Source organism: Canis lupus, chromosome 37 (assembly GCF_011100685.1).
Source record: "Canis lupus familiaris isolate Mischka breed German Shepherd chromosome 37, alternate assembly UU_Cfam_GSD_1.0, whole genome shotgun sequence".
Taxonomy (NCBI): Eukaryota; Metazoa; Chordata; class Mammalia; order Carnivora; family Canidae; genus Canis; species Canis lupus.
In genome coordinates, this window is record NC_049258.1 from 10,741,504 (window position 1) to 10,769,193 (window position 27,690).

General features: G+C 40.7%; 1 protein-coding gene across 3 annotated transcripts in view; it reads left to right on the top strand.

Moving 5' to 3' along the window:
• The window catches only part of CDK15 (cyclin dependent kinase 15), an 82,837-nt gene that overhangs the window by 34,702 nt on the left and 20,445 nt on the right, over positions 1–27,690 (top strand). For all 3 annotated transcript variants that reach the window (XM_038585378.1, XM_038585379.1, XM_038585380.1), the window contains exons 9-11: positions 6,268–6,361; positions 11,015–11,078; positions 25,879–25,927. In XM_038585378.1, the coding sequence (XP_038441306.1) occupies positions 6,268–6,361; positions 11,015–11,078; positions 25,879–25,927 (207 nt within the window). The remainder of the gene's footprint in view (positions 1–6,267; positions 6,362–11,014; positions 11,079–25,878; positions 25,928–27,690) is intronic.

Consider the following 27,690-nt stretch of genomic DNA (forward strand, 5'->3'; position numbering starts at 1 on the left):
TGATAACACAGAGTAGAAATTCAATTATGAGTTAAAATCATTGTCATTACTCTTATCTGTTATTTGTTCTTTTTATTATTATTGTTTTGTAAAACTCAAAAAGTAATGTAAAAATAGAGCAATAGGCATCTTTCATTGAGTTTACTATTATTTGTTCTCTCTCTACATAATTATTAGCTCTTGAGTGTTTACATTGTGATTGCTCTCCCCCATTTTTTTTTTTTTTTTCTTTTCAGGGTGGTAAAAGAGGAAGGAAGTAGGGAGATTTCCAAAGGAAAAGGGAAACATCCAATTTTGCTAGGCCACAAAACCCCTTAGGATACAAACTGGGTGCATTTTTAAAATCTATTTATTTATTTATCTATCTATTTATTGGAGTAGAGAGGCAGTGGGAGAAGGAGAGAGAGAATCTTAAGCAGATTCCACACCCAGCATGGAACCCAAAGCTGGGCTCAATCTCACGACCCTGAAATCATGACCTGAGCTAAAATCAAGAGTCAGTTGCTTAACCAACTGAACCACCAAGGTGCCTGAAACTGAGTGCATTTTAGGAGGCAGGTGACCACGGGGGAGCATTAAAGCCTTTGTCTTAAAGAAACTAATGATACCATAGAGTGCCAGAGCCTCTCGTTCACAGTGAGCCCTGGTGGCTTCAGGGTCAGTGGGGGCCCAGAGTAAACAGATTATGGAAAATACACAAGTAGGATGTATTGGTTATTCCCAGCACTTAAAATCAACGCTCTTGGGATGCCTGGGTGGCTCAGCAGTTGAGCATCTGTCTTGGGATCAGGTCGTGATCCCAGGGTCCAGGAATTGAGTCCCACATAAGGCTCCCCAGTGGGGATCCTGCTTCTCCCTCTGCCTATGTCTCTGCCTCTCTCTCTCTCTCTCTCTCTGTGTCTCTCATGAATAAATAAATAAAATCTTAAAAAAAAATACCAACACTCTCTCATCTCCCATCATCATTTTTTCCTTCCTTCTGCCACCTTTTAGACCTTAAAAGATTCTATTAGAAACTTCAGTGAGAATGTTTTAGGATAATTATACCATTTTGTTTTTGTTTTTACTTTTTTTGTATTATGCCAAAATACATAAAATTTACCATTTTAACCATTTTATTAAGATGTATTCATTTGTTTTAGAGAGAGAAAGAATATGAGTGAGGGGAGTGGGAGAGGGAGACAACCCTCAAGCAGACTCCCCACTGACCATAGAGTTCGATGCTGACCCTGAAATAATGACCTTAGCCAAAATTAAGAGTCAGAAGTTTAATAGACTGACTCCATTTTAATAGACATTTTAATAGACACCTCCATTTTAAATGCTACATTTTAAAATGTAGCACTTAGTATATTCACATTATAGTATAACCATCACCATTATCCATCTCCAAAACTTCTCATCATTTCAAGCTAAAACTCTATACCCAGTAAACAAAGACTCCCTATTATTCCTTTCCCCCCAGCCCCTGCGAACCACTAGTCTACTTTCTGTCTATGTGAATCTAACTCTACTAAGTACTTCATATAAGTGCAATCATACAATATTTTCTTCCTGTGTCTGGTTTATTTCACTTAGCATAATGCTTTCAAGGTTCATCCATGTCAGGGCACACTGGATTTTAAAGAAGGATTTATTTTGGCACACAAAGTATACTATTCAAAACTGACTTGAGGCAGCTGCTGGTTTTAAGACTATGAAAAGTTGTTCCTGCCTGAGAGATTGCAGATTCCCTGCTGCAAACTTCCAAATATAAAGAGTGGCTCAAGGAAAAGCAAATGGAAATGTCATGTCACTGTCATACATTATGTTGTTCTGAATTAATTTCAACAGTGAAAAATGAAATACTGATTCATTTCTCCCAACAACATTTTTGTGTGCTCCTTACACCTCTGAAAAACCTAAAACTCCTGAGATGGTTGATTACCCCAGAGATTGCCTAAGGAATTTGAAGAATCTTTTCCTCTCTTATGGAAGAATTTGTTCATGCTCAGAATAAAGAAAAGGTTAGGAAGAAAGCCAGAAAAAGCAGAAAACATATAAACTGTTTCCTTTAACCTGACTGAAGAAACCCAGTTGGAGCAATAAAATGACCCAGTGCATCTCTCCTTTCTGGAAGGGTTCCACTGGTTGATGCCATCAGGTCTTTTTAACCCTGTGTAGGAAGTTCTCCTTCATCTACATGGGGTGCCCCAAGGGTATCTCCACAAAGCAGAAATCTTCTGAGAAGCCTAAAGATAGGAAGGGTAAGAAGAAGAGGTAAGAAGAGCCACAAGATGAAGATTTAAGAACAAAGCAAATGAGTAAGAAGAAATAGGAGCTGGTTTCCCATCTAGACCTAAATGTTCAGAGTATTTCAAACATTTGCTTAAGGTTAGGTTGGTGGTGGACAAAATAGACAATAGCCACTCAACTTGTTTACAAAGCAAATTAAAAAATATAATAGCTCTGAAGAACAAGTGAAAAAAAAATAGGAAGATGTGTTGTGTAGTTTTTAAAGAACAATGCTTACTACCCCTGGAAAGTATCTTTGGTTTTTCAAACTTAAGATACACAGATTTATTTTCTTACTAATGCATTGATATTTATAGTACTTATGGATATTTCAGGTATTGAAATATAATTGATTTAGGAATTTTGTTTGTCTTGCAAGTGTCCTAAGTGAGCACATGGGCACCCAGGGGTGTGTGTGCACACAGATGCACACATAGTCTTTCTATGTGTGTGTGTGTGTGTGTGTATTATATATATATTTATATAATATATAAATAAGTATCCTTAGACTTTATCTGTTAGGTGAGAAAGGTTTTAATCTACCCTGAGGTGAAACTTAAAAAGAAAGACTCAAGGGGCACCGGGGTGGCTCAGCTGGTTAAGCATCTGCCTTTGGCTCATGTCATGGTCCCAGGATCACATTGGGCTCCCTGGTCAGCAGGGAGCTTGCTTCTCCCTCTCCCACTCCCTCTGCTTATGCTCTCTAACTCTGTCAGATGAATAAATGAAATCTTTTAAAATAAAAATAAAATAAATAAAAAGACTCAAGAGAATGTAAGGCACCAACCATACAAATGCAGATGGAGAATTTCAGCCAATATTAGCATATTATTTTGTAACACAAACTCCAGTGTACTACTTGCATAATGGCCTTAATGTCCAGCTTTCTCCAGTAGTTTACATAGTTTTGTAAACTACTAGTAGAGTAGAAGACAAAGGACTAAGAAGTTGCTAAAGAAAGGACTTCCTTCTAACTTCCCTACAGCCACTAGTACGAAAAAACAAGCTTTTTTCAAGCAATGAAAACCTTTTGAGGGGAGGAATAAAGTGGACTACAGGTTTAAACCTGGCAATGCCCTTGGTTTTAAACCTTGTTTAAAATACTATCTGGCCTTTTAGTGGCTTGTGAGTCCCTGGCGTTTCTGGAAAGTGTTAGGGTACTGGATGGAGGGTTAGCTCAAAAGCCAGTACATTTCCATCTTTATTTCATATGAGTTCATATACAATTACATATATGTTTTATATACACACACACATTTTTTCATCTCAAAATAAAATGGTTTAAGACCTTTCAAGCATGTGTAGAGAAAGCATCAGGGGCCATGGATGGAGACCATTTCGTAGTATTCACCAACTCAGTTTCCTAGTTGACTTATCTCATAATTGACCATTGCTAGCAATCAGGATGCTTTTTTTTACCATTTTATTACTATTACTTTTAATCTCCTGCATGTATTGTTTAACTCATACCTTTTATAGCTGTTGCTTTAAAGATAAGAAACCCAAAAAAAAGGATTTTATTTTTTTTAAGATTTTATTTATTTATTCATGAGAGACACAGAGAAAGAGAGAGAGAGAGAGAGGCAGGGACACAGGCAGAGGGAGAAGCAGGCTCCACGCAGGGAGCCCGACGTGGGACTTGATCCCAGGTCTCCAGGATCATGTCCTGGGCCAAAGGCGGTGCTAAACCACTGAGCCACCTGGGCTGCCCAAAAAAAAAAATGGATTTTAAAATGCAAATTAATGAGGAGCATTAAATGGCAATAATTCTCAAAAATTCACCTCAAGATGCTATTTACCAGATTCTTAAGTTATATTTGTCTGATCAAAATTCTTATATCACATATCAAGGTGTCTCTTATACATGAAAAATCATTAAAAAGTAAATATGGTGGCCATTGTATCCAAATTGGCTTTTTCAAAATTGCCAATAATGTGATATATTTTATTTATATATGTGCAAAGTTCTAAAAATAAGCCAGTTGCTTATTTTAAATGCAAGCCAAATACTAGGTCATGAAAACAATTTTTAACTTTTTTGACATGATAAGAGACAATGACATTTCAATTGCCCATTTTTTCTTTTATTTATTTTTTATTTGTTTATTTATTTATTAGAGAGAGCATGAACAGAGGGGAGGGGCAAAGGGAGAGGGAGAAGCAGACTCCTCTGTAAGTGATGAGCATGGAGCCCAACTCAGGGCTTGACCCCGAGACCCTCAGATCATGACCTGAGCTGAAGGCAGATGCTTAACTGACTTAATTTTCTTTTTAATATAAATTCTATCCTCAAACCAGATACAAGATAAAAATTATTCTTAAACTTGTTTACCAAGAAATCTGTTTTCTCCTACACAAGCAATTTAAAAGGAATTAAAAAGCATGTGTCTGTAACCAGATGAAAAAAAATGAAAATTGGGATCCCTGAGTGGCGCAGCGGTTTAGCGCCTGCCTTTGGCCCAGGGCACGATCCTGGAGACCCGGGATCGAATCCCACGTCGGGCTCCCTGCATGGAGCCTGCTTCTCCCTCTGCCTTTGTCTCTGCCTCTCTCTCTCTCTCTGTGTGACTATCATAAATAAATAAAAATTAAAAAAAAAATCTTTAAAAAAAAAATGAAAATTTATAGCATGTAATAAATATATAATATCAAAGACCATATTTAAAATGATCTTGATAATAAGTTTGTTTGGCTTAACTATGCTTCTTTACCATGCCACACAAGAAAATGTCAAGATGGATAAGGGAGTTTGCAAAATTATGTGTTACAGTGAAAAGAATTTGGAGTCAAAGGATAGGACCATGAGGATAATCACTGTGACCAATCACCTGAAACATTTTTATCTCTCAAAAGACCTATATGAAAAAATACTTATATGAATAAAAACATATTATTAGGAAAATAAATCTTACCCCTTGCTGTCCCTAGGAATTACCCTCCAGTTTGACTACCTAGGAAATAAATTTTATATTTCACCCTATTTCATCTATTGGGAGATATACAGTCTCTGCTAAGTCAGGATGTACCTTATAGTTGGTAGCGTCTTACCAAAGCCATCAGGCAGGCTGCAGTTATGACCGCAGCTACCACTGCACATATGTGAACATCAAATGCCAGCATCAAGAGTTGCAGAATGGGCATCTGTGACTTGGAAGAAAGTCTTGCAGACAGGAGAGGGTTTTTTTTCCCCTTCTTTTTCAATTAGGAACCAAATGGTTGTGGAGAGGCAGTGAATCAGACATGTTTAGTAGCATTCTTTAAGCAGGAGTCAAAAGTAGGTTAACTCTATATAATTTCAAGGTCAGCTTAGAAGCCCAGCACCGATGACTCTTAGTTTTCTTATAGATTATTTTAAGAAATGCTGCATCATCAAACTCCTGATATAGAGGATGATCCCATGGATAAAAACAGACATCAAAGAGTCTGAGTCAAATGCTGAATGTAAAAAAGTTTTAGGAGTACCCAAACCAATTTATTTCACTTTAGCATTCCATTTTTTACATACACTAGTATGATATATAATAAAATAATCTAATTAAATGTATAACAGCCCTCTCAATAGCTGCTAAAGAAACATTCTGATTGTGTCACGGTTTAACTTGTAGGAGTTTTTTCTCCTAATAGTTACTTATACTAATGGTGCCTCTTAAAATAATAGCATCTTAGATTCTGTGAAAGAAAGTATTCAAAAAAAAAAAAAAAAGATAGTATTCAGTTTGAAGATTCAGTACTTTTGCCTCCTCCCATAAAATGGATAACGAACTTGAATGAGCTGAACCGTTTGCTATCTTTACTGCGTTCCTAAATGATTGCATATCATTTTAACTAAAGCTGCAGGTTGTTCTTTTCTTTTTCTTTTTTCTTTTCCAAGACTTTTAATAGCACCATATTTAACTCCCCAAAATATTTACTGGAAGGAGAAATACTAGTAGTTCACTTTCGCATGTGTGGTTCCCTTGAAAGTGTCAGGCTGACTCTTGTTTCCTTTGCTAGGGGTGCAGGCTGCATCTTTATTGAAATGTTCGAGGGTCAACCTTTGTTTCCTGGGGTTTCCAACATCCTTGAACAGCTGGAGAAGATCTGGGAGGTAAGAATTCCTCTTAGGAAGAAGAAATACCTGCATTTCAAACTTTGAACCAAATTTGTTTTAGAGACCCTAAAGTCCATCTGGGTTGAGATTTTATGCCACATATTAAGGTTGTGGAAACTGATATTTGCCACAAGTATAAAAGCACCTTGGGAATGAAGGTGCGGTCAGGAAATCCCCTGTGGTCCTGGAGCAGCCCCTGAACCCACCTGCCCCCAGTTAGGATTTTCTCAGCCTCCCAGGGCAATTTCCACTGTCGCTACTTAAGCACATCCCCTGCCTTGCCACCCTCAGCTGTAATTCTTTTTTTTTTTTTAAGATTTTATTTATTTATTCATGAGAGACACACACAGAGAGAGAAAGAGAGAGAGGCAAAGACACAGGCAGAGGGGGAAGCAGGCTCCATGCAGGGAGCCTGATGTGGGACTCGATCCCAAGTCTCCAGGATCAAGCCCTGGGCCAAAGGCAGGCGCTAAACCACTGAGCCACCCAGGAACCCCTCTGTAATTCTATCATATATTTGGCCCTGGGTCCTTGTCCACTGAAGACACTAAATTTCCACAGAACTCTGATGAAACAAAGGCTTACCGTGTCAGTGTGAGAGAAGTACACCATGTATCCCGCTCTTCCTAAACCACATTCCTAGGGTGTGAAGGTGCTTTTGTATGTGCTTCCATTTCTTGACATTTATCCCTACCTCATTTGCACCACGATGTGCTTCATTCTTTCGTCTCTTGTAGCTTATATGCTATGTACCGTAGTCATCTGTATATTCTTCTTTTCTTGGTGATTTTTTTCCATTGTGGTAAAATATACATAAAATTTACAGTCTAACCATTTTTTAAAAGATTTTATTTATTTATTCATGAGAGACAGAGAGAGAGAGGCATGGCATAAACAGAGGGAGAAGCAGGCCCCCTTCAGGGAGCCCGATGTGGGACTCAATCACAGGACCCCGGGATCATGACTGGAGCCAAAGGCAGATGCTCAACCACTGAGCCACCCAGGTGTCCCACTGTCTAACCATTTTTAAGCATATGATACATTAAGTGCACTCACCTTGTTGTGCAACCATCACCACCATCCAGTTCCAAAACCTTTTCATCACCTGAAACAGAAGTCTGTGCCCATTAAGCATTAACTCACCATCCTCCTTCCTCTCAGCACCTAGTAAGCTCTCAATTGTCTCTATGAATTTGCCTATCCTGCGTATCTCCTGTCAGTGGAATCACATAGTATTTGTCCTCTGTGTCTGGCTTGTTTCACTTATATTTTAAAGGTTCATTCATGTTGTAGTGTGTGTCAAAGTGCTTTAAGCTATACTGTTGTTGTCCTGGGTCCTCTCTTTCAAGTTTTCTTCCTTCACGCAGGCTTCTGGAGCATTCTTGCTAAAAGTGTATGATAAAGGGTTTCTTGAGAGATAGAGCCAGAGTGGGGGTTTTATGTGTAGGGGAGGAAATTTGTCTTCTCTGGAACTGCTTTACAATTTTGAGGCAGAGACAGAATTTTGTTATCTCAACTACAGTTCCAACTCTGAGGACAAAGTGAGAACAGTCACCACATTCTGCGGTGTGTTATCTTTTACACTACTACAGTTCAAGGAGGGTAGAAACTTCAACATTACAGACAGATCCTGAATTAGTGTTTCATTAAGCGTCTACACAGATGAAAATAGGAAAGCTATTTTGGGTTCCATGATATTTGACATAGGAATTGCCTCTTTGAAAGCAACCGGTCCATTCTACTCTCCCAGCCTTTAATCACAACTGTTCTTTACATTTATCCTGAGATCTCACTCTTAGGAATGAAGACATGATGAGAAATCCTGGATCTTTACCATCTTTCTAAAATGCCTGTGTGTGCATGTGTGTATGAGCGTGTGTGTGTGTTTTCATCTGAATAATTGTCACCTCTTTCTGATCATTTTTTTTAGAAATCTAATTCTTGTAATAAGTGTTTTTAGCAAAGAATCCCAAATGCAGTTCTAAAATCAGAATAAAATAAACTGTGCAGACTTCAAATCCATTAATCAAAATGCCTTCAGTTTCCATTCCAACAAAGGGAGAAAACAGCCCTGTGCAGCCCACTATGATTTCAAACATAGCATTCACTAGCTGCCTTTTAAGAGCCTTCAGGGAGGGAGTAAGTCAACAATTTTTGGTTTTCAGTTTCCCAGACAGTCAAGTGGACATTTAGTAATTTTCTCAAGTGAAAACAAATTCAATAACTTTCAAATAGAAACTGAGCATCAAATTTCCACATAAAGGATATTGACTTTTTATTTAAATTTTTAAAATCTCAGGCTTAAAGTTTTTAGTATAATACTTAAAAATGTTTGGTTGGTATCCATTTTGTTGGCTTTAATTAAACATAATACAAAGTAACCAATAATTCTAGTAACTATCACCTTAGAGAAAATATGGATGTAGTTGCTAGTTATTTCCTTTGGTGCTTTTTCTTCATTGTCTCTGCTCTCTTTTCATTGTGCTTTGCCAGTCACCAGAAGACATATGGGTGCATGTGAATCACTTGTTTACATGCACATCTGTGCAAATACAGAAGATGGCAGGTTAAAAAAGAAGAATCAGCTTCCCATCCTCTGGGCCTCTCCCACAAAAGAAGAATTAGTCCAGTTGGTTTTTCAAAATGGATTCCAGGATTCTTCGTGTTCTCTCAGGCTCAGGGTGGTTGATAGAAAAAGCCTATAATCCTCTCAGTAGCTTTTCAGTTTGTTTAGGGAATGGATCAAAGAAAGATTTTCCTGGGTGGCATGATTTTTTTTATTGTATGAGAGAAAATAGCACTTCAGTATCTTTTGTTTAAGGAGATCTTAGCAGGCACTGCAAAATGTACCTCTCAGCCAGAGTCCTAGTCAGCAAGCTGGTAGATATTAAGATTCTAGATTCTTCATTGATTATTAATCATTGTTAGGCAATTGACTTCCTGCCATAACAATTGGGCTGGCAACTATATCCAGCATTTTGCAAATGGATTTATTAGATTCTTTCTATGAGAGATGCTTCTAAAAAGACCTATGTTGAGATATGCTTCTAAGAAGAGTTACATTGAATAGTGGTGTAGTGAAAGTTACTGGTATTTCCCTAATATTTCACAGGAACAATGTTATTCTAGCTCCCAGATATAACTGACATTTGGCTTTTATGGTTATAGCAAAAGAATGGTAAAATGATGCCTATAAAAGAACTCACAGTAAAAGCACTATCCCAGATCTGAAGTGTTTTGACTTTGTACTCCAAAAGACTTTTATTTTCATATTAATTACAAACTGGAGCTTCAATTTGGTAAACCAAAGCATAAGTGAGCTCTTTTTCAAGTGATGCTGTTACTTTTACAATCCACCAAAGCCAAATACCATATTCCAGACTGACAGGCCACCAAGAAAACAAGAGGAGATGAATTCTGTAGGAAGGACTAGAGTTAGGTTTGGGATCATTTTTAGCCAACATTCCACTGTCTAAAGGTCAGTAATCTGAATCCTTTTTAATTTGAGCACATTGGGGAACAGCTGAATGATCATGCTGAGGCATAATTCAGGCGATGTTCTTGTCTGTGTGTGTGTTTCATCCAATGTAAGGCAAAGGGAAGATCACTCCTGTCTCTTTATATCCCCGACTCCCAGAATAGAATCCTGCTATACGGTGACCACACCATAAATATTTAGTGATGAGAATATGACTTTAAGCAAGGCTGTATGATCTACCTTAGAATAATAATTGAGGGGCAGCACAGTGGCTCAGGGCAGCCCAGGTGGCTCAGCGGTTTAGCACCGCCTTGAGTCTGGACCATAATCCTGGAGACCTGGGATTGAGTCCCACATTGGGCTCCCTGCATGGAGCCTGCTTCTCCCTCTGCCTGTCTCTCTCTCTCTCTCTCATAAATAAATAAAATCTTAAAAAATAATAATAATAATAATAAAATAATAATAATTGAGTTAGTGAAGACAGTCTCAGGACCTATATTTGGATGCTCCTGAGAAACACAACCAGCAGGATGTATAGAGATACACAAAAGGAGATATATTATGGGAATTGGCTCATGTGATAATGGAGGGTGAGATATGCTGTCCACAAGATGGAAAACCAGGAAAGCTGGTGGTATAATTCCCCAAAGGCCTGAAACCTAAGGGGATGCTGGTATAAGTCCCAGAGTCTGAAGGCCAGAGAACCAGAAGCTCCAATGTGTGAGGGCAGGAGAAGATGGATGTCCCAGCTCAAGAAGAGAGAGACAGAATTTGCCCTTCTTCCACCTTTTTGTCCGATACAGTCCCTCAATCAACTGGGTGATGCCCACCCACACTGGAAAGGGCATATCTCTTTACACAGTCTACTGATTCAAATACTAATCTCTTCCAGAAGTAGCCTCAAAGACACAACCCAAAATAATATTTTACTAGCTATCTGTGCATCGCTATGCCCAGTCAAGTTGGCACATAAAATTAATCATCACAGGATTTTAAGAATACATAACAGTTTGGCCCATGAAACTACAAATATGGGTGACACTAAAGTTTCTTTCCTGCGTGCGTCAGCTGGCAAAACGTGATGTATAAAATGAATTATTCCCTATTCCTCCCTGATCTGTTCTTCATGTCTCCTGCCTCATCTTTCTTTGTCTTTCTTTGGCTTCACATAGGTGTTGGGAGTCCCTACAGAGGATACCTGGCCTGGAGTTTCCAAGCTACCTAACTACAATCCAGGTAATATTGATTTGAGCTTCTGAATGCTCTGAAAATTAGCAACATGAAGGCATTTGCCACACAGAGTGCCCTCCTTTTATTGTTAACTCAACAGTGAAGATAAGTCTAGATGAATTTTTAGAATCATATATTCCCTGCTAATCCTTTTATGAAAAGAACTCTGAAATAGTAGTTGAGGTTAGTTAGATCAGTTCTTCAACTCTGTACAATACCAGTAGCAAGCTTAAGAATTTGGAATGACTATTATTGTAGATTCCACATCCATTTCCAAATATCCAATGGCTCAAAAGAATGTCTCATTGTTGAGCCCCATGACTATTATTGGCTTTGTTTGCTAGGTTATTGTACCTCATAAAATATAAAAAGAAAGCTAATGCAACAGAGGGGAAATAGAGGCTCATTAGGCCTCGCACAGGCCAGGTAAGATATCTCCATATTACAGAAGAGGTCATCCATTGTCTCTGGACCTAACACTTGGTCGTTCTCATCACCCATTTGGTCTTCCATGACTGGCTCCTGGGAATGGATTTGGAAGTGTTGGAGGTGGACTTGCCCATTGGGGAAGTCTTTGAGAAGTGGTCTCAAGGCCATGCCAGAGAGATCATATTACCCAGTAGTCACTTCAAGGATGTTGAGACAGAAGGAAGGAGACAAGAAATGAGCTACAGGATGAAGGGCTGTATCAGAGGCTGGGGAAGCAAGTGATGGCCATACCAAAGCTGGACTCTTGCTGGAAGGACTAAAGGGGAAGGAAATGTGTACAGATAAGGGCAAAATTGGGATAACTATGGCTCAAGTTAGATATTCTAGTCTTTATATTCTGATGCAGACCCATCACTAAATATGGAGTTTCCCCAAATTGTTGTCATTTCTAACTTTGGTATGAGATCATCTTAGAAGGGTCTCATGAGAGCAAGAAATTGTAGGGAGATTACAAAGGCAATTAAAGAGGATAACAAAAGACATAAGAGACCAAGGATATTTTTTCTTCTTTTCTCCAGCATATAATACTTTTGCTCAAATAGCTATACATAAGGATCAGACAACTTAAACCGACCAGGATTGTGAAAACCCTACAGCAAGCTAAAATCATTTCAGCTGCCTTATGAATGATCATATGCACTGCCAAACAGCCTTAGATTAACATTTACAAATAGTTTACCATTTCCAACTATTTTGCTAGAGTTTAGCACCTGAGAAAAATGCCACTCTGGCCACACAAGGCTTGGAATAGTGCCTTTTCCTTGTGGCCTGAAACAGAGAGAAAAAAGAACAGGCTATTGTAGAGACCATGGTCCAGTCTGTCATAACTCTATCTCCAGTTACTGTGGTTTCTAGGAGAACCTGGTTCTATTTTCCCCACCTTGCCTATCTATACCTCTCCATACCCACTCTGCTCTCCAGGTGAAAATGGAACCCCTCAGCTTCCTACCATGGATGCAAACAGAAGTTTAGGGTCACGGGAAACAATTGGGGTGGTGTCAATACAAAGCTGCTCTGGTGAGCATTTGCTGTTCTTCCAGACTTCAAACATTTGGGTTTCAGGTCGGTTCAAGCAAATAAGCAGTGATCCTTAACAGAGAACGCCTCGGTGAGAACAGTAATGATAGAAACTTGTTCAAAATGTTTCCCTGCCAGATTCTGTACTAAATAAGATAACTGGGTCCCAATAAAACAGCGAGAAATATGTTGCATTTTTCATTTTGCTGTCATTTCAAAGTAATGTGCAATTTTTTATTTATGAAGAGAATTCTCTGGGCCCAACATCAATAGGGTTCATACTTTGCATTGTTTTTCTAGTAGGGATTTGATTTAATTCAAATAAGTCAAAAAATTTTGAACACCTACTATCTGCCAGGCACTATATTGTGTGTTGAGTTTGCACAGATGAATATGGTACATTCTTGGATCTCTGAGAACTTGGGTTTGTATTCATTTATCTGCACTCTTTCACCAGCTCTCCTTATGGAGGGGTGTGATCATTTGTGATCCTCAATTCCATGGGTTTGAGCAGCATGTAGCTGTGGACCAAGCTAAGCTTGTGAAAGGGAGTTGTAACCCTTCCTTAGCTACAAGGAAGATATCTAATTCTGTATTTGTAAATCTTAGAAGTCCAGCATATCTTCAGCATGGAGTCAGTACTACTGATAACTCAATCATAAGAACTATTTTTTAAAAGGGTCATCATCTGTGTTCCAGGACCATCCCCTATGACAACAAGAAGCCCTTTTAAGCCACCCCCATCACTGAGCTGCCATTGGTGCTTCCACCCACTTTAACTCCAGTGATTAAGAGAACAGAATAGGGGATGGGAGCCAGAAAAGTATCACAGAGGAGAACAGTAACACCATATTGGATGATATTTCCATTTCTTTCCTTTTCTTTTTTTTTTTTTTTTTTTTTTTAATTTTTATTTATTTATGATAGTCACAGAGAGAGAGAGAGAGAGAGAGAGAGAGAGGCAGAGACATAGGCAGAGGGAGAAGCAGGCTCCATGCACCGGGAGCCTGATGTGGGATTCGATCCTGGATCTCCAGGATCGCGCCCTGGGCCAAAGGCAGGCGCCAAACCGCTGCGCCACCCAGGGATCCCATTTCTTTCCTTTTCATTCTAGTAGGAAGATTCCCCAAACTTTGAATTCAGCCATATAATAATTTGAGAGAGCTGAGAGCTCAGAACTCAAAAAAAAAAAAAAAAAAAAAAATCCAGTGTCCATCTATGCATACTCTATCCTTTCCCAGACCTCGTCTGGACTGTGTCTAGGAGAACAACACAGTTTCTGTCTGTGTAGGTTTAAAAAAATACCTGGTGGTGACCCCACCTGGATAGGTTTCTCTGGCCAATTACCTGTTTTCTTGGGGTACTGATGAGCAAGGGTTGTAGGTTTTCTAGCCATCAATTTAGAATCTTGTGCCTGATTAAATCTGGGCAAGGGAAGAGAGATATGCAATTTTAGACACTAGGCTTCCTTTCTTTTTCTTTTTTCTTTTCTTTTCCTTTCTTTTCTTTTTCTTTCCTTCCTTCTTTCCTTCCTTCTTCCTTCCTTCCCTCCACCCCTCCCCATTTTAAGCAAGCTGGCTGAGAACTCTGTGTCCTCTACTTCAAAGGGCCAGTTGTCTTATTTTGATGTGGGCAGATTGAGAAGTAGGCTTTGAAAAGTAGGCTTTTTTTTTTGTTTAATCTTTTCTCCTGGGATAGCTTTCAGAGCAATATATCCAAGTGTCAGTAAGGGGGTTCTGACGAGCACAGATTCCCAGACTCTCAGCAGGATCATTCTCTAACAGAAATATAAAAGTGAAATATTAAAAACCCTGGAACGTGAACTCCATCTGCAGAGTAGCCAGTGGCTTGCCTGCTTGCACCATGGGAAAAAAAGATCTTGAAAAAAGAGGGAGGAGAAAAAAAGTGCTTTGAGTAAGAGGTTTACAGGTTTAGTAGAGCATAGTAACATCCCCTCAAAGAAGTGGGTGTTGCTCTGTGACCCCCCAAAATGCTCTGCCTTTGACTCAGCCGCCAGAACACTCACCCTCCCCCGGCAAAACACCCCCTTTTCACATGCTAACTGAGGCGCCTGTGATTGGCTGAACAATAAACTGGTCACACTTGCTAAAGGCCTGCCATCTTTCACACAATTAGCCAAGACACATTAATCAAACTGGCGGTGAACTGGGGCTGTGCTGGCCTCCAGCGGGGGCGGGGTGGGGGGGTGCTGCGTGCGTTTTGGTCATCCTTAATAAGAGTCCATAGGAAGCAGTAATAAAGAGCAACATGCTGGAGGGAATTCTACTATCAGAAAGTCTTGGAAAGGTTAAAGCCCCAGTTGATGCCCTATCTGGGGTATACTAGGTTTATGGCAGAGAGGATCCCAGCAACTTCGAGCAAACTGGGTATTGGTCTTGGCTACAATCTGCTCATACAAGACAGTAGTGTGGATTTAAAGAGTGGACCCCCACAGACAATTTTACAAAGTTCCCTGGTCCTCTTAGCTTCCCTTCCTGCCCCCACCCCCCCAAAAGTCACTCAAGAGTCCCTCCCCTTTTGAGCCTCAAGGGCTTCAAATCCAACTAAACCGATAGGAATAGAGCCTCTATAAGAAGTAGAGAACCACTTAGAATCAATTAAGAGAAAGTATTAAATGGCAGGGTGTTGGTCCTAAACTAAGTATTTGGAGGACATAAAAAAAAAAAAAGTTAATTTTGAAAGAGAGAAAAAAATAAGCTAACGTTTGTACTTTCAGTGGCAATACTTTCCTTCTTTTCTTTTCTAAATTCCCTTTAAATAGATTTTTTCCAATGGCAATATAGAGCTAATAAGATCATACCTTAGGGACCAGTTTGCTACAGAATCATGTAAGGCTTTTAGGAGAACCAACTAAATATTTAGACGTTTCTCAGTGAAAGTAAACGGAGTCCTTACTCCTCTGGAGGTTGTCCAGTCACCATCTCATTAGATGCAAAGATCCTGTGATAAAGAAAAACTTTTTTTTGTGCCCACATGATTGCAGCCCAGTTGTGGTTTTTAATGTGTCATTGATTGTTTCATCCAACTCCTTTTGCTCCAATGAAAGGGTCTGTCGTGGCTCTGTTTGCTTCCTTAAACACGGGTTTTGAAAGCGCTCATGCTGTGTGAGCTCAAATCCTAGTATTAATGTACTGCTGGGTTCATTTCACTACACTCAAAAGCGCTGAGTTTAAATCCCTCTCAATTCCATTTGAGGCACCAGAAGACTTTATCCTTCTCCACTAATGGTTCCAAGTTTACATCTAGATACTGGGGGTCAAGGACAGGAGAGGATTTAGAAATAACAGTGCATGACATTAGTCAATGCATTTGCCAAATTGGCAATTAGTTCCTGATGTGCGTGCAAAGCATTTTATTCCTGTCTCTTTGATGCTTATTCCCATTGAGAAGGGAATAGAGTCCACAGAGGCCTTCAAACTTTTAAAGAAATATCTGCTGAAAATCATGCCTGATTTGTGACATGAGCTCAGCTGCAGGGAAGCATCCGGGATTATCCTGGTTCTTTCAGCCCCAGGAAAAAACCCTGCACATGGAAAGATTTTCCACTGGAGGAACTTAGTGGAAATCAAAAGGCAGGAAAGCAGTGCTAAAAGCCCTGCAGGGACCCAGAATCAGATGACTATAAACCATATAGTCAAATGGATCCTGCGGACACCCAGTTATCCTCAGGACGCCTGCTTTTTCAACTTTTGACCACCAGGTGGAAGCAAGAAATAACAGGCCTGGAATACAGACCGCAGACAGCATTACATTGCAGCAATCTAACCTTACCCTTGGAATGTTTTATTTTGACCTGAAATCCGGTGTGAGAGCTTCACTTCATCTGACACCACTATGGGACAGGTGAGGATTGCAATCTAAAATGATCCTTGTCCCTATTGGGATGACAAAGAGCTACGACGCCTTGGGCTCAAGGGGTTCTGAGCAAGTCTTTGTGTGTTTGCTGTGAACACAATGTAAGATCTGCATCAACATCCACTTTGTCACATGAGCTGTTAGCCGAGGGAGTTACTCGGGACTGAACTCGGGGAAGCTACTGATAAAAGAGGTTTTAATTATGGACAACAACTCCTCACAAATAGCGAGTCTGAGCTCCACCTTGTACTACCTGGGGCACTTGAGGAGGTTCCCTAATCTGCAAAATGGGAGCAATCCTATCATTTTAAAAGCATTCCCGTGCACCAGGCACAGAACACACATAATTGCTACTTCTTATAACCGCCTGCCAGGGTCCATGCTGCGGAGAGTAGCTCGGTTTTATTCATGAGAAAGCAGGTTTTCTCCCAGGTTGGCCCAGAGGTATTTCCTAGCTTGGAGAGGAGTCCGTCCACGTCCAAACCTTGTTCTCTTTCCATTGGGCATATTGCATCCCTCTGTCTCATTTTGCAGGGTGGTTCTGGGAAATAAACGAAATTAGTGAACCTTATCTGCCATGGTTCCTAACTTCCAATGGGTGCACAAAGTAAGTTAGTTCCCATCCTAGTTTCACCCAGGGTGGAAGTTCATTCAGTGGTTCAGTGACTTGTCAGGGTTCAGACTCAATGCAAGTGTATGAGAATTGAAGGTATGCTTGGTTTTTTTTTGTTTTGTTTTGTTTTTTTTAAGATTGATTTATTTTATTTGGGGGGAGGGAGAGCAGGGGGAGGGTAGAGAATCTTCAAACAGACTCTTCGCTGATCAAGGAGCTCCATCTCACCACCCATGAGATCATGACCTGAGCCGGAATCAGCCGGTCACTTAACTGACTCAGCCACCCAGGTGCCCCATGAAGTTATGCCTGTTTTTAAAGTTTAGCTCCCTTAAAATTCTTGACTTCCCTCTAGATGTTAGGCACACCTCCCCGTGCCAGAACTGACTTCTGTGTTAGCTTGCTTAGGCCTAAACTTTGCCTGAATTCACACTCCCTAAGAGCTGACCCTCAGTTTTCAAATTTCTAGCTAAGTCAGTGTGAGCACCTGTGAAGGCTGTCTCTTCTGGTGAAGGCTCCATTCTGCAACCCCCCATCCGCCACTTAAAATGCTGCTTGAAGCCTGCCCACTGTGCCATGGGCTCTTCCCCAGCAGAAGCCTTAGTGTCTCCATGATACATAATGGGTGGCTACTAAATCACAGAAGGCATCAATGCTATCTTTGTTAATCTCACCCCAAGCTTGGTATGGTAGAGAGTGCTAAAGATTTCTACAGAGCAAACTTGACCACTTCTAGGGTTTTAGTATTTTATACATGCCCTCTAATTGGCACATAGTAAGTCAATAAATATTTGTTAAATGAAATCAGTGACCAGGAGTTAGAAAACATGCAATTCTACTTCCAATCACACCCTCTAGGACTCTGATAATCCTTGTTCTGCCCACTTGGCCAAGAAAGCACACACAAGTTATTATTCAATTTTGGGGTAATAATAACTACCGTTTATTGAGCACTAGCTCTGAGTTAGGCACTTTACATGCATTATTTTACTTTGACTCACAACAGCCCTGTAGGATGGGGGCAATGTTATCATCCCTACTTTACAGATGAGATTACTAAGGCTCAGGAAGGGATGTGTCTCACCTAGGGTCACCTAGCCAGGAAGGGGGTGCTCCAGAATATCTAGACCTATTGGATAGCAAAGTGGTCCTCACAGCTGAATCCCACCTTATTTTCCAGCTACCAAAGGGCACAGATGGTGATATGATAATGAAACATGCCCTAGACTGGAAATCAGTTAATAACACTTTTCAAGTTCATTTCCAAATGATTATGTCCTTCTAAGTGGACTTGGTTTTAGAGTCTGTGAGTTTGATGACATGTTTTTGGAATGTAATGTGAGTAGAGTCCCCATCCTGGGACTCCAGCAGCCCTGGCTTGCTATAGCTAATGTGCGAACCCTGATTGGGCTCATTACCATTGCACTTCTGCAAGGCTGCAGAAAGCTCCTGGGGAGTTACTATTAACATCTTTATTAACCCGTCCCCCAAATCAGTCAGTGAAATCCATTTAGATACACAGCCTACTTTGATCTTCATTAATAGTTTCTTCTAGTTTCTACATTTATTTTTAGTTTTCTCATCTTTAATTTATTTGGTGGCAATTATTAGTTTTTAGTGATGAGGACTAGATCATCCTAAAATAGTTAAGATTAGGAAAAATTACAAATGAGTGAAAGCAGGTAAAAAAAATTTTGGGGGGGCACCTCGTGTCTAAGTGGGTTAAACATCTGACTCTTGATTTCTGCTCAGGTCATGATCTCAGGGTTGTGGGATCTAGTTCCACCTCAGGCTCCATGCGCTCAAGCAGAGTCTACTTGAGATTCTCTCTCCCCCTGCTGACTCGCTCTGTCTCTCTCTTCTTCAAATAAACAAAAATCTTTAAAAAAAACTATTTTTTTAAAGTAAAATCCTGCTAGATTTCTTTCCAGTTCAAGAAAAGGGGCATTAAGATCCTAAATATCATGGAAATGGCTCAACCTGGAAGCTCCTTCCCCACCTTCATGGTCAGTGCCTGGTTCTACCAACCTCTGTAAGGCATAGAGCAAGACACACAAGTAGACTCTCTTGAGGTACTTTTACATTTTAAGGATAAAGCTTAGTGAATTTATTTCACTCTTATTTTTTATCCAAGCATCAATTTTTCATTCATTTAACAAATATTTATGAATGATAGGTGTAAGGAACTAGGAGATTAAAAAATAAAGAAGACATTGATACCTGCCTTCAAAGAATACAGTCTAGAGGGGAAAAATACAAATAATACAATTTGGAAAGTATTATTATAGCAGCATCCCTTAGGGACCTCTGGGAACCCTAGGAAAAAAAGCCCCCTTAGTTTGGGGAGTTTAGGGACTGTTTGAAAGAAACAGAGCTGGGTCTCAAAGATGACTAAGTGGGCTTTCTCCAGGTAAACAAGAAGGCCAAGACATTCCAGACAAAGGAACTTGACACAAAGAAACAGGAAAGGGGGTTTATTTGGTATTATACCAAGCAGGTAAATTGCTCAAGGAAGCTAGAATGTTAGCTCTGTGGTGGTACATTGCTGGAGATTAACCTGGAAGGGTAGATGGGGACCAGATTGGGAAGTGCTTTGTAATCATCCTAAGGATTTGGACTTTGACCAATAAGCAAAGAGAAGGTACTGGATAATTTTTAACAGGGAAGTGATATGGCAGGACTTAAATTTAAAAATTGCTTAGGGGGCAGCCCCGGTGGCTTAGCGGTTTAGTGCCGCCTTTAGCCCAGGGCATGATCCTAGAGACCCGGGATCGAGTCCCATGTGGGGCTCCCTGCATGGAGCCTGCTTCTCCCTCTGGCTGTGTCTCTGCCTCTCTCTCTCTAGCTGTGTCTCTATGAATAAATAAATAAAATTTTAAATAAATAAATAAATAAATAAATAAATAAATAAATAAATAAATAAATAAAAAAAAATTGCTTAGGACACTATATGTAGAATTAAATTGGTGGTATAACTGAACCCAAGTCTGTCTGCCCGATGCACAGCAAAGTCAATCACTAAAACATAGGGTGTGCAACAAGGAGATCAGAAGCAATGTGGCAATGCTTTAGATTCTAGGAGACAAATATTAAGTCTCAACTAGAGCAGTGGCAATGGAGAAGGAATGGAGGGGACAGATCTAACAAGCATCTATCTAGGTGGTAGAGTCAAGGGGAGGTTATAACTAATGGGATTCGAGTTGTGAGGGAGAAATCGATCTCCAGTGGGTGAATGAGAGGCCCCATCACTGGCACAGAACAGAAAGGGGGAAGAAACAGATTTGTGGAGAAAGTAATGAGATCAGAACATTTTGAGATTACGTATCTAGAGGACCACCAAATGGAGATATCTAAAAAGCAATCAGAAATACAAGCCTATGATTATAAGAGTCCAGTGTAAAAATACAAAATTGGAAGTAATCCATTTAAAGTGGTTTTTGAAGCCTCAGTATGAATTCAGTTACCCAACAGAGAGTGTGAAGAGAAAGAAGGCTATGATAGAACCCTGAGGCACCAGGACTGAAGAGTCAGGCAGAGGGAAAGGGGTCTTTGGAGGCTGAGAAGAAGAGCCAGAGGAGCTGGAGAAGACCAGGAGATGATAATAATCAGAATACCATGAAAATCACATGGTCATAAGCTCAGTGGGCGACATGTCTGTATTCCCAGGGCTGAGCACATGTGGCAGCCCTTAAACATTTGTGGAGACTACAGGGAAGTGGTAAATATTGTCAACTGATATATCATCAAACACCATCCACACCAAACAGCATGATCAAGCTATAGCTCAGGATGCCTGGCTGGTTCAGTCCACAGAGCGTAAGACTGTTGATCTTGGGGTTGTAAGTTCAAGCCCCACGTTGGATGTAGAGATTACTTCATAAAATCTTGAAAGAAAAAAGAGAGAAAGAAAAGAAAGAAAAGAAAAAAGAAAAAAGCTATAGGTCTAACATCATTTATAGGGGTGGACAGATGTCCAGAATCTGCAGAAAGTTTATATGCAGGGTTAGAAAAGTGATAAGCTACAAATATGAGTTGGAATGCCAGGTTCAAATGCCAAGGAGCACACTTCATGAGAGCACCAGCTTTCAGCATCCTAATGACCATGGCCAAAAAGAATCTAAAGCCTGGTAAAGCACCAGAAGAACCAAGTTTAGACTCCTTGAGCCAAAGACCAAGGAAGTAAGTGGCTGTGAGGGCATGAGTGTGGTTAAGGCAGAGGTAGGAGAAGAGCTACAGATTTTTGCAATGCAGTTTTAAAGTTACAGCTTGAGATAGTGAAATAAGGCTAACAACATTATCAACTATTTAAATATATGGTATCTCAAGAATGCATTGTACTTGGGAAATTCCAGAGGTGTAGTTCAGTAGGCCACATTATAAGATAACCTTAGGGTGATTGTGGTAAGACTATAGAAACCAGAAAATGTTTTACCTTGAGCTAAGACTCAAGACGGTTCTGGTGATGTTTTATCAATCAACCAGCAATTCTCTGTTGACATGGATCTGTTGTAAATGAGCTTTCTTATTTCACAAGTGAAATAAGCTTTATTTCACAAGACTTATGAAAAAATGCGTTATTTTATCATGGTAGCAACGCTTCTGCCCTCATTTTAATTTTATTCCATTTAGTTCAGACATTAATATGTTCAGCTTTTCAAGTTTCCTTTTGTAAAATACTTCACTTTTCCTATCTCAAATTCTAAGTGAATTTAAATGAGAACTTTTTTTAAAAAAATTGCAGAAGAAGGAGATGGAGAAAAATTTGGTCTATTGATTTACCATCATTTTTGGAAAGAGAAGGGAAAGAAATAAGCTACCCGTAGCCCTATTGCTTTAGAGGCTACTGAAGCCAGAGAAACAAAGACCTCTTGAAATGGTGCGGTGTAAAATGCCTATCTGTGGATCATTCCCTCATTGATTGCTTGCAGCTTAACTACTGGCAAAAATCGATGGGAGAGAGCCAAGGTCATCCGGCGTCAGGTTATGGGCAGGAGAGTGGGATGGCAGGCCACAAACAAGCACTGGGCTTTGGCTCTGCTTCAGAACAGCAACCTGACCATACCCTGGACACATCAGTCCCTCCAGCTCAGTTAATGTAGTTACAAAACAGATGGGGGAAGAGAGGTACAATCTGGCAAGACGTGGTACCTCAAGTTCAATATAATTACGTTGCCTCCTGGGACAACGCTTACAGATCACCCTTTAATGGAAGAAAATATGAAGGCTTCTCATGCTTCGTCTTTCACCTCCTTGAAAAACAGAAGTACGCATCAAACACTATGTTCTGCAATTTTTTAGATACGTTGATTAATTGAATTTTCACAACTAGCCTGATTGAGGCAATGAGCCTCAGAGAAGTGTGTGGAAGTCGCTGATGAGTGGTTGACCCTGCCCCCTCCCTGCTAGACCAGCACCTTCTGTCTCATTTAGCGCCACCCCCAGAAACATCTGGAGATTATTAAGAACAACGATAACAACACAATGACAGGCCAATGCTGGGCTGTCCCCAGGTTCACCGAATCAGACTCTGCGGGGTGGAGCCAGGGCTTCCTTTAGGTTCAGAACTCTCCCAGGTGATGCTAATCCGCAGCTTGGCCTGGGAACCACTGTGTTAGACCACGCTGCCTCTCCAAGATGAGAGGCGAAAACAAGAAGAAAAAGGAATAAGACTAACATTTATTGAGCCCCTACTAGATGCCAAGTGCTTCACTTCATCTAATCTTCCCAAGCAACTGGAAAAGTATTCCCATTTTACAGATCTGGAAACTTCTGAGTTAACCAGAGACCCCAAATCTCAGAGCTCACAGGCAGCAGGAGAGAGATGTGAACCTGGGCCTGCGTTTGTGTTAGTGCAGCACACAGCTAGGAAGCACACCTCCCACCCACACCGAAGACTCAAGAAATCAGGTGGCCTTATAAGAACCAGAGCTCGGACCTCATTAGAACTTCAGTGCAATGACACTGCAAGTTACTGAAGGAGAACAAAGAGGCAGGAACACCTGAGAGGAGAGAGGAAAACACGGTACACATCAGACCAGAGACGAAGCAGAAAGACAAGAGGCAAAGGGTGTAGAAATACTAACCTTACCCTTACTATTCTGATTCTCACAACAACCCCCAAGAGAGCAGGAGCTATGCTCCTCTCCCTTCTGTAGATGGAGGAGATGTGCTTGGTCCTGTGAGGTCAAGCCACACCCCCAGGTTACACAGCAGGTGAGCTCCTCGGTGGGCACTCAAAACCCAGCTCCAGGGTCCTAACCACTCGGGCTTCTAGTTGCCTGCCACCACTCAAAGGAAGGACGAGAATAGGATTTATTCTGTTTCATGCGCAGAGGGAGGCACTTTACATTCATTATCTCACAGATCTATGCACTCAGTGAATCACTTTGTCCTTGAGGGGCTAATATGACCTCCAGCTTGGGCTGAGGAAACAGGCTGGCCATGGTTCAACTACCTTGCATAAGAGCTCCTGGATGCCACAGCAGCAGTTGCAAACCCGAGGTTCAGTGTTCGAGCCCTGACTCAGCCAATTCCATATCCGTGTGCCACGAGAACAAAGCTAAAGTTGGAAATCCTTTTAAAATATTAAAGTCGGATGATGGGCATTAAAGACGGCACATGATGGGATGAGCAGTGGGTATTATACTCTATGTTGACAAACTGAATTTCAATTTAAAAACTAAAATACTAAAGGCTCCCCAAACACAGTGCATAGGGCTCTAGGAGGGGAAAAACAAAACGTGGGAGAGCATTGAAATGGATTTCCTTATGTTGATTGGAAATTGGGTTTATGACTAAGGGGAAACATTTTAATTTTGCTTGGCCAGGGAGGAACCCTATTTTGGCAGCAGAAAGTGGTTTGGAAATAGACATTCTAAACAAATACCAGATATTCTTATCTATCTTTACTGATTCTTTGAATTTAGGTACAATTATCTAGAGAGTTCAGCCGTATAGACAAGCCGTATAGACAAGCGCTTCCCTTTGTGTCCACGTGGGACTTTAAACTGCCAGCAGAGTGATTCTCATTTGATTACACCTGACCTTGAAAACTCCACTGAAATCACTTTCTTTGATCACTCCTTTCACTCTACAAGTGTTAGCACTATAAATTCTATTTTTAATTGAACCTTCGAAGTTACAAAAAAAATGTTTTTTTTTAACGGAACAATGTGGTCTTTTTATTTAAAAAAAATAAATTTAAGAAAATAAGCATAAAAGTAAAGGGGTAAGCCCCAGAACCATTATCACTATCAGACAGCCTTCCAGGTCTTTTAATGCATATACAGACATGAATATACCAGTATTATCAAAATCACTTTCTTTCCCAACTGTGATTAAATTCTTTGTTGGATAAACAGGATTGGTGTATTCCATTCCTGTAGGAGCTAAAGAAGAGATCTTTTAAAAACAAAACACATTTCCGGCCCAAGAAAAGCATAAAGCAGAAACATCATTTTAAATGAGAGTTGAAATACTTTTTTCTGGAGCAGGAAATAGAGGGATCTGATAAGGAGCATCAGCTTATAGCCCTGCAGCTCCTCTTATCGCTCTTACATAGAGTAAGCATTCACTTAGTACTTCTTGAATGAATGAGAAATTGTCCCTTTTTATGGTGGTTTTATTTAGGGTTAAATAGTGTCAATACCAAGAATAATAGAAACACATGTGTTCACATGTAAACGTTGCAAAGAATGCTCCAAAAAATGACAAATCTTATCATCATCCACTTTGGATTATTCAAGACAGAATTCACTTCCATTTTTACTGCAAGTGAAATATAAAATTAGTACCATTACTTTTTACCATGCTTGAGCCTTTGAGACAGCCCCATCGCTCATCATGTGACTTTTCATGCATGTTGTGTGCACCCATGTGTGCTTTGTTCTCTCAAATTGTGGGCTCTGCAAGGATGGGGAGGTTTCTGTTGATTTCTTTTGAATTCTCCCCAGCACTTGGTACATGTTCTGCACACAGTAGATGTTAAATAAATATTTATTGACTTTAGTGAATATTGTGACTGTATTTGTTTGCTAGGGCTGCCATAACAAAGTACTACAAACTGAGTGGCTTAAGTGACAGAAATCTGTTTTCTCACAGTGCTGGAGGCTAGATCTAAAATTGAGGTGTTGGGGTGCCTGGGTGACTCAGTAGGTTAACGTCTGTGCTCTGCTCAGGTCATGACCCCAGGGTCCTGGGATGAAGCCCCAAGTCAGGCTCCCTGTTTAGCAGGGAACCTGCTTCTCCTGCTCCCCCTGCTTGTGCTGTCAATAAATAAGTCTTAAAAAGATATAAAAATAAATAAAATTGAGGTGTTGGCAGGATTGTTCCCTTCTTCCTTTAGGGCCCTAAGGGAAGCATCTGTTCCAGGCCTCGCTCCTTGGCTCGCAGATGACTGTCTTTTCCTTGGGTCCTTTTACGTCATTTTCTCTTAAACGTGTCTGTCTCTATGTCCAAATTTCCCTTTCTTGAGGACACCAGTCATATTGGATTAGGGCCCACTCCATTGACCCCATCTTAACTAATTATAACTGCAATGATCTATTTCCATATAAGGTCAAATTCTGAGATACTTGGGGTTAGGACCTTGATGTATTCATTTTAGGGGACACAATTCAACCCATAATAGTGTCCTTCCACAGAATCACAAAAATTCAAGAGTGACACCTTAAATATTGTTCACTCGGCCTAAATGATGCCTGAACTCTCCTTGCCCAAGCCAAGAAGAACACGTAGAATTTTAATATTTTGGCAATAGGGCTTTAGGGTTGTTTTTGGTTTTTAATGTGTCTGTGTATGTATGCTTTCCAGAATGGTTCCCATTGCCCAAGCCACGAAGCCTTCAGAATGTCTGGAACAGGTAAGCACCACCTTGGAAAGCTGCTCTTTCAACAGGGCCAACGTCCCCTGGACCTTGGTCCACTGAATGCACAGCCCCTGAACACCTCAATCTCTGGGGGCCGTAAGGCCCAGGAAGAAGCCTCTGGGAGAGCCAGCCACCTGTGAGTCTGTTAGTTTTTCTCTATGAACCATTTTACTTTCAGTGAGTTTGGTCATTAAAATTGTTTTGTGCCCCCTCAACCATGCCCGAGGCCCTGAGAATGAGGGAGTGTTGGCCTGCAAGAAAACCTAGTGGGTTTATTATTCTCCAACACAGAGAAACCAAATAACATCATTGAGTGGCTATTGGAGGGGGGGGGGCAACTTGATTCATGGAGGTCATGCTTTCCCAGGCCCTCTCCACGCAGTCCCAGCCCAGACCAGGGCAGACTTTTATTACCAGCTTTCAACAAATCCCTAGTTTCTTTTACAAAGTAAAACAGATAATAGAGACATTCCCGGAATAGTTAGCTAACTAAGCCGTGCCAGGCAACCTCGAGGCGAAGAAGAACTCAGTGTTTTCGGACAATGACCAATTACAATAACCAGTATTATTTGATCTGAGAGTAATTAGCCGAGGCTCTGTTCTTTTTGCTTCAGTGAGGAGGCAAAAAGGGCAGTGAGGAAACCATCAGAGACAGGGGAAGCAGCTCAAATGTCAAAGAAAAACACGCTTTGCTCTCGCAGGTGGGGAGAGGGGAAGAGATCCCAACTGAACATCTGAACGCTGTTCTTCCCTGAAAATGTGCTAGGGTTTACCCCAACCAAATTTCGTTTGGTATTTTTCATGCTTACTGTCCATGGGCTTTAAAAAGCCTCCATGTAGAGTGAATACCAGAGGTCAGAAACAGAGTGGTGGGCTACCAAGGATCCCTTGTTGGGAGGGACAGGCCTCCTTGGGAGGGGAGAATCTCTACTCTTCCTGGCAAGCTCACAGGTCACCTGAACACCCCCCCTTGTTTTGGAGACAGGTTCCAGGGAACCGCTGTTTATCATTTCACATTCAAGATGTGCAAACTTTCTCTTGCCAGCACAGTCGGCTCCCCCACCGCCCCCCCTCCCCAGAGATATTTGGATTTTTAGTACTGCCCTAAGGCTTTCTTCCATTTCACTATTGGCTTCCAAAACAAATGGTAACTCCAAACCTGCAAACCATCTTAATACCCTTTGTGGCTGCCTTGGCCCTGTTGCACAGTTGAAGAAAGTGCCAGAGCCTCCTGCTATCACCATACCAGTCCTTCCTTCTAGGCTGAGCAGGATTTGGATTCACTGAATAGCCCTCTGACTTTTCTGATCACACATGAGACCCATCACCTCTGCCCATTGCCTCCCCCCAGCTATCCCTTTGCCTTAGCTCAGACTTGGCACTTCTCTTTGCTCACATCTTCAAATCAAGGAGTAATGTCTAGAGATGTGCTGCCTGACACAGTAACCACTAGCTACGTGTGGCTATTTAAAATAATTAAAATTTAAATTTAAATATAGTTCAATTGCACTAGTCACATTTCCAGGGCCCAAGAGCCACATGTGAGTAGTGGCTAACGTATTGGAGGGGGCAGGACTAGAATATTTTCTTCATCATACAAAGGTCTGTTGGATGACACAGATATGGATTATCACACGAGAAAATTCTTGGCTCTGATCTGAGGACTTTGTCATTGAGCTAACACTAGGTGGAATGTTCACTGTGTATTATTTCATTTATTCCTCACAAACCGAAGCCCCAGTTCCAAGAAGTGGAAA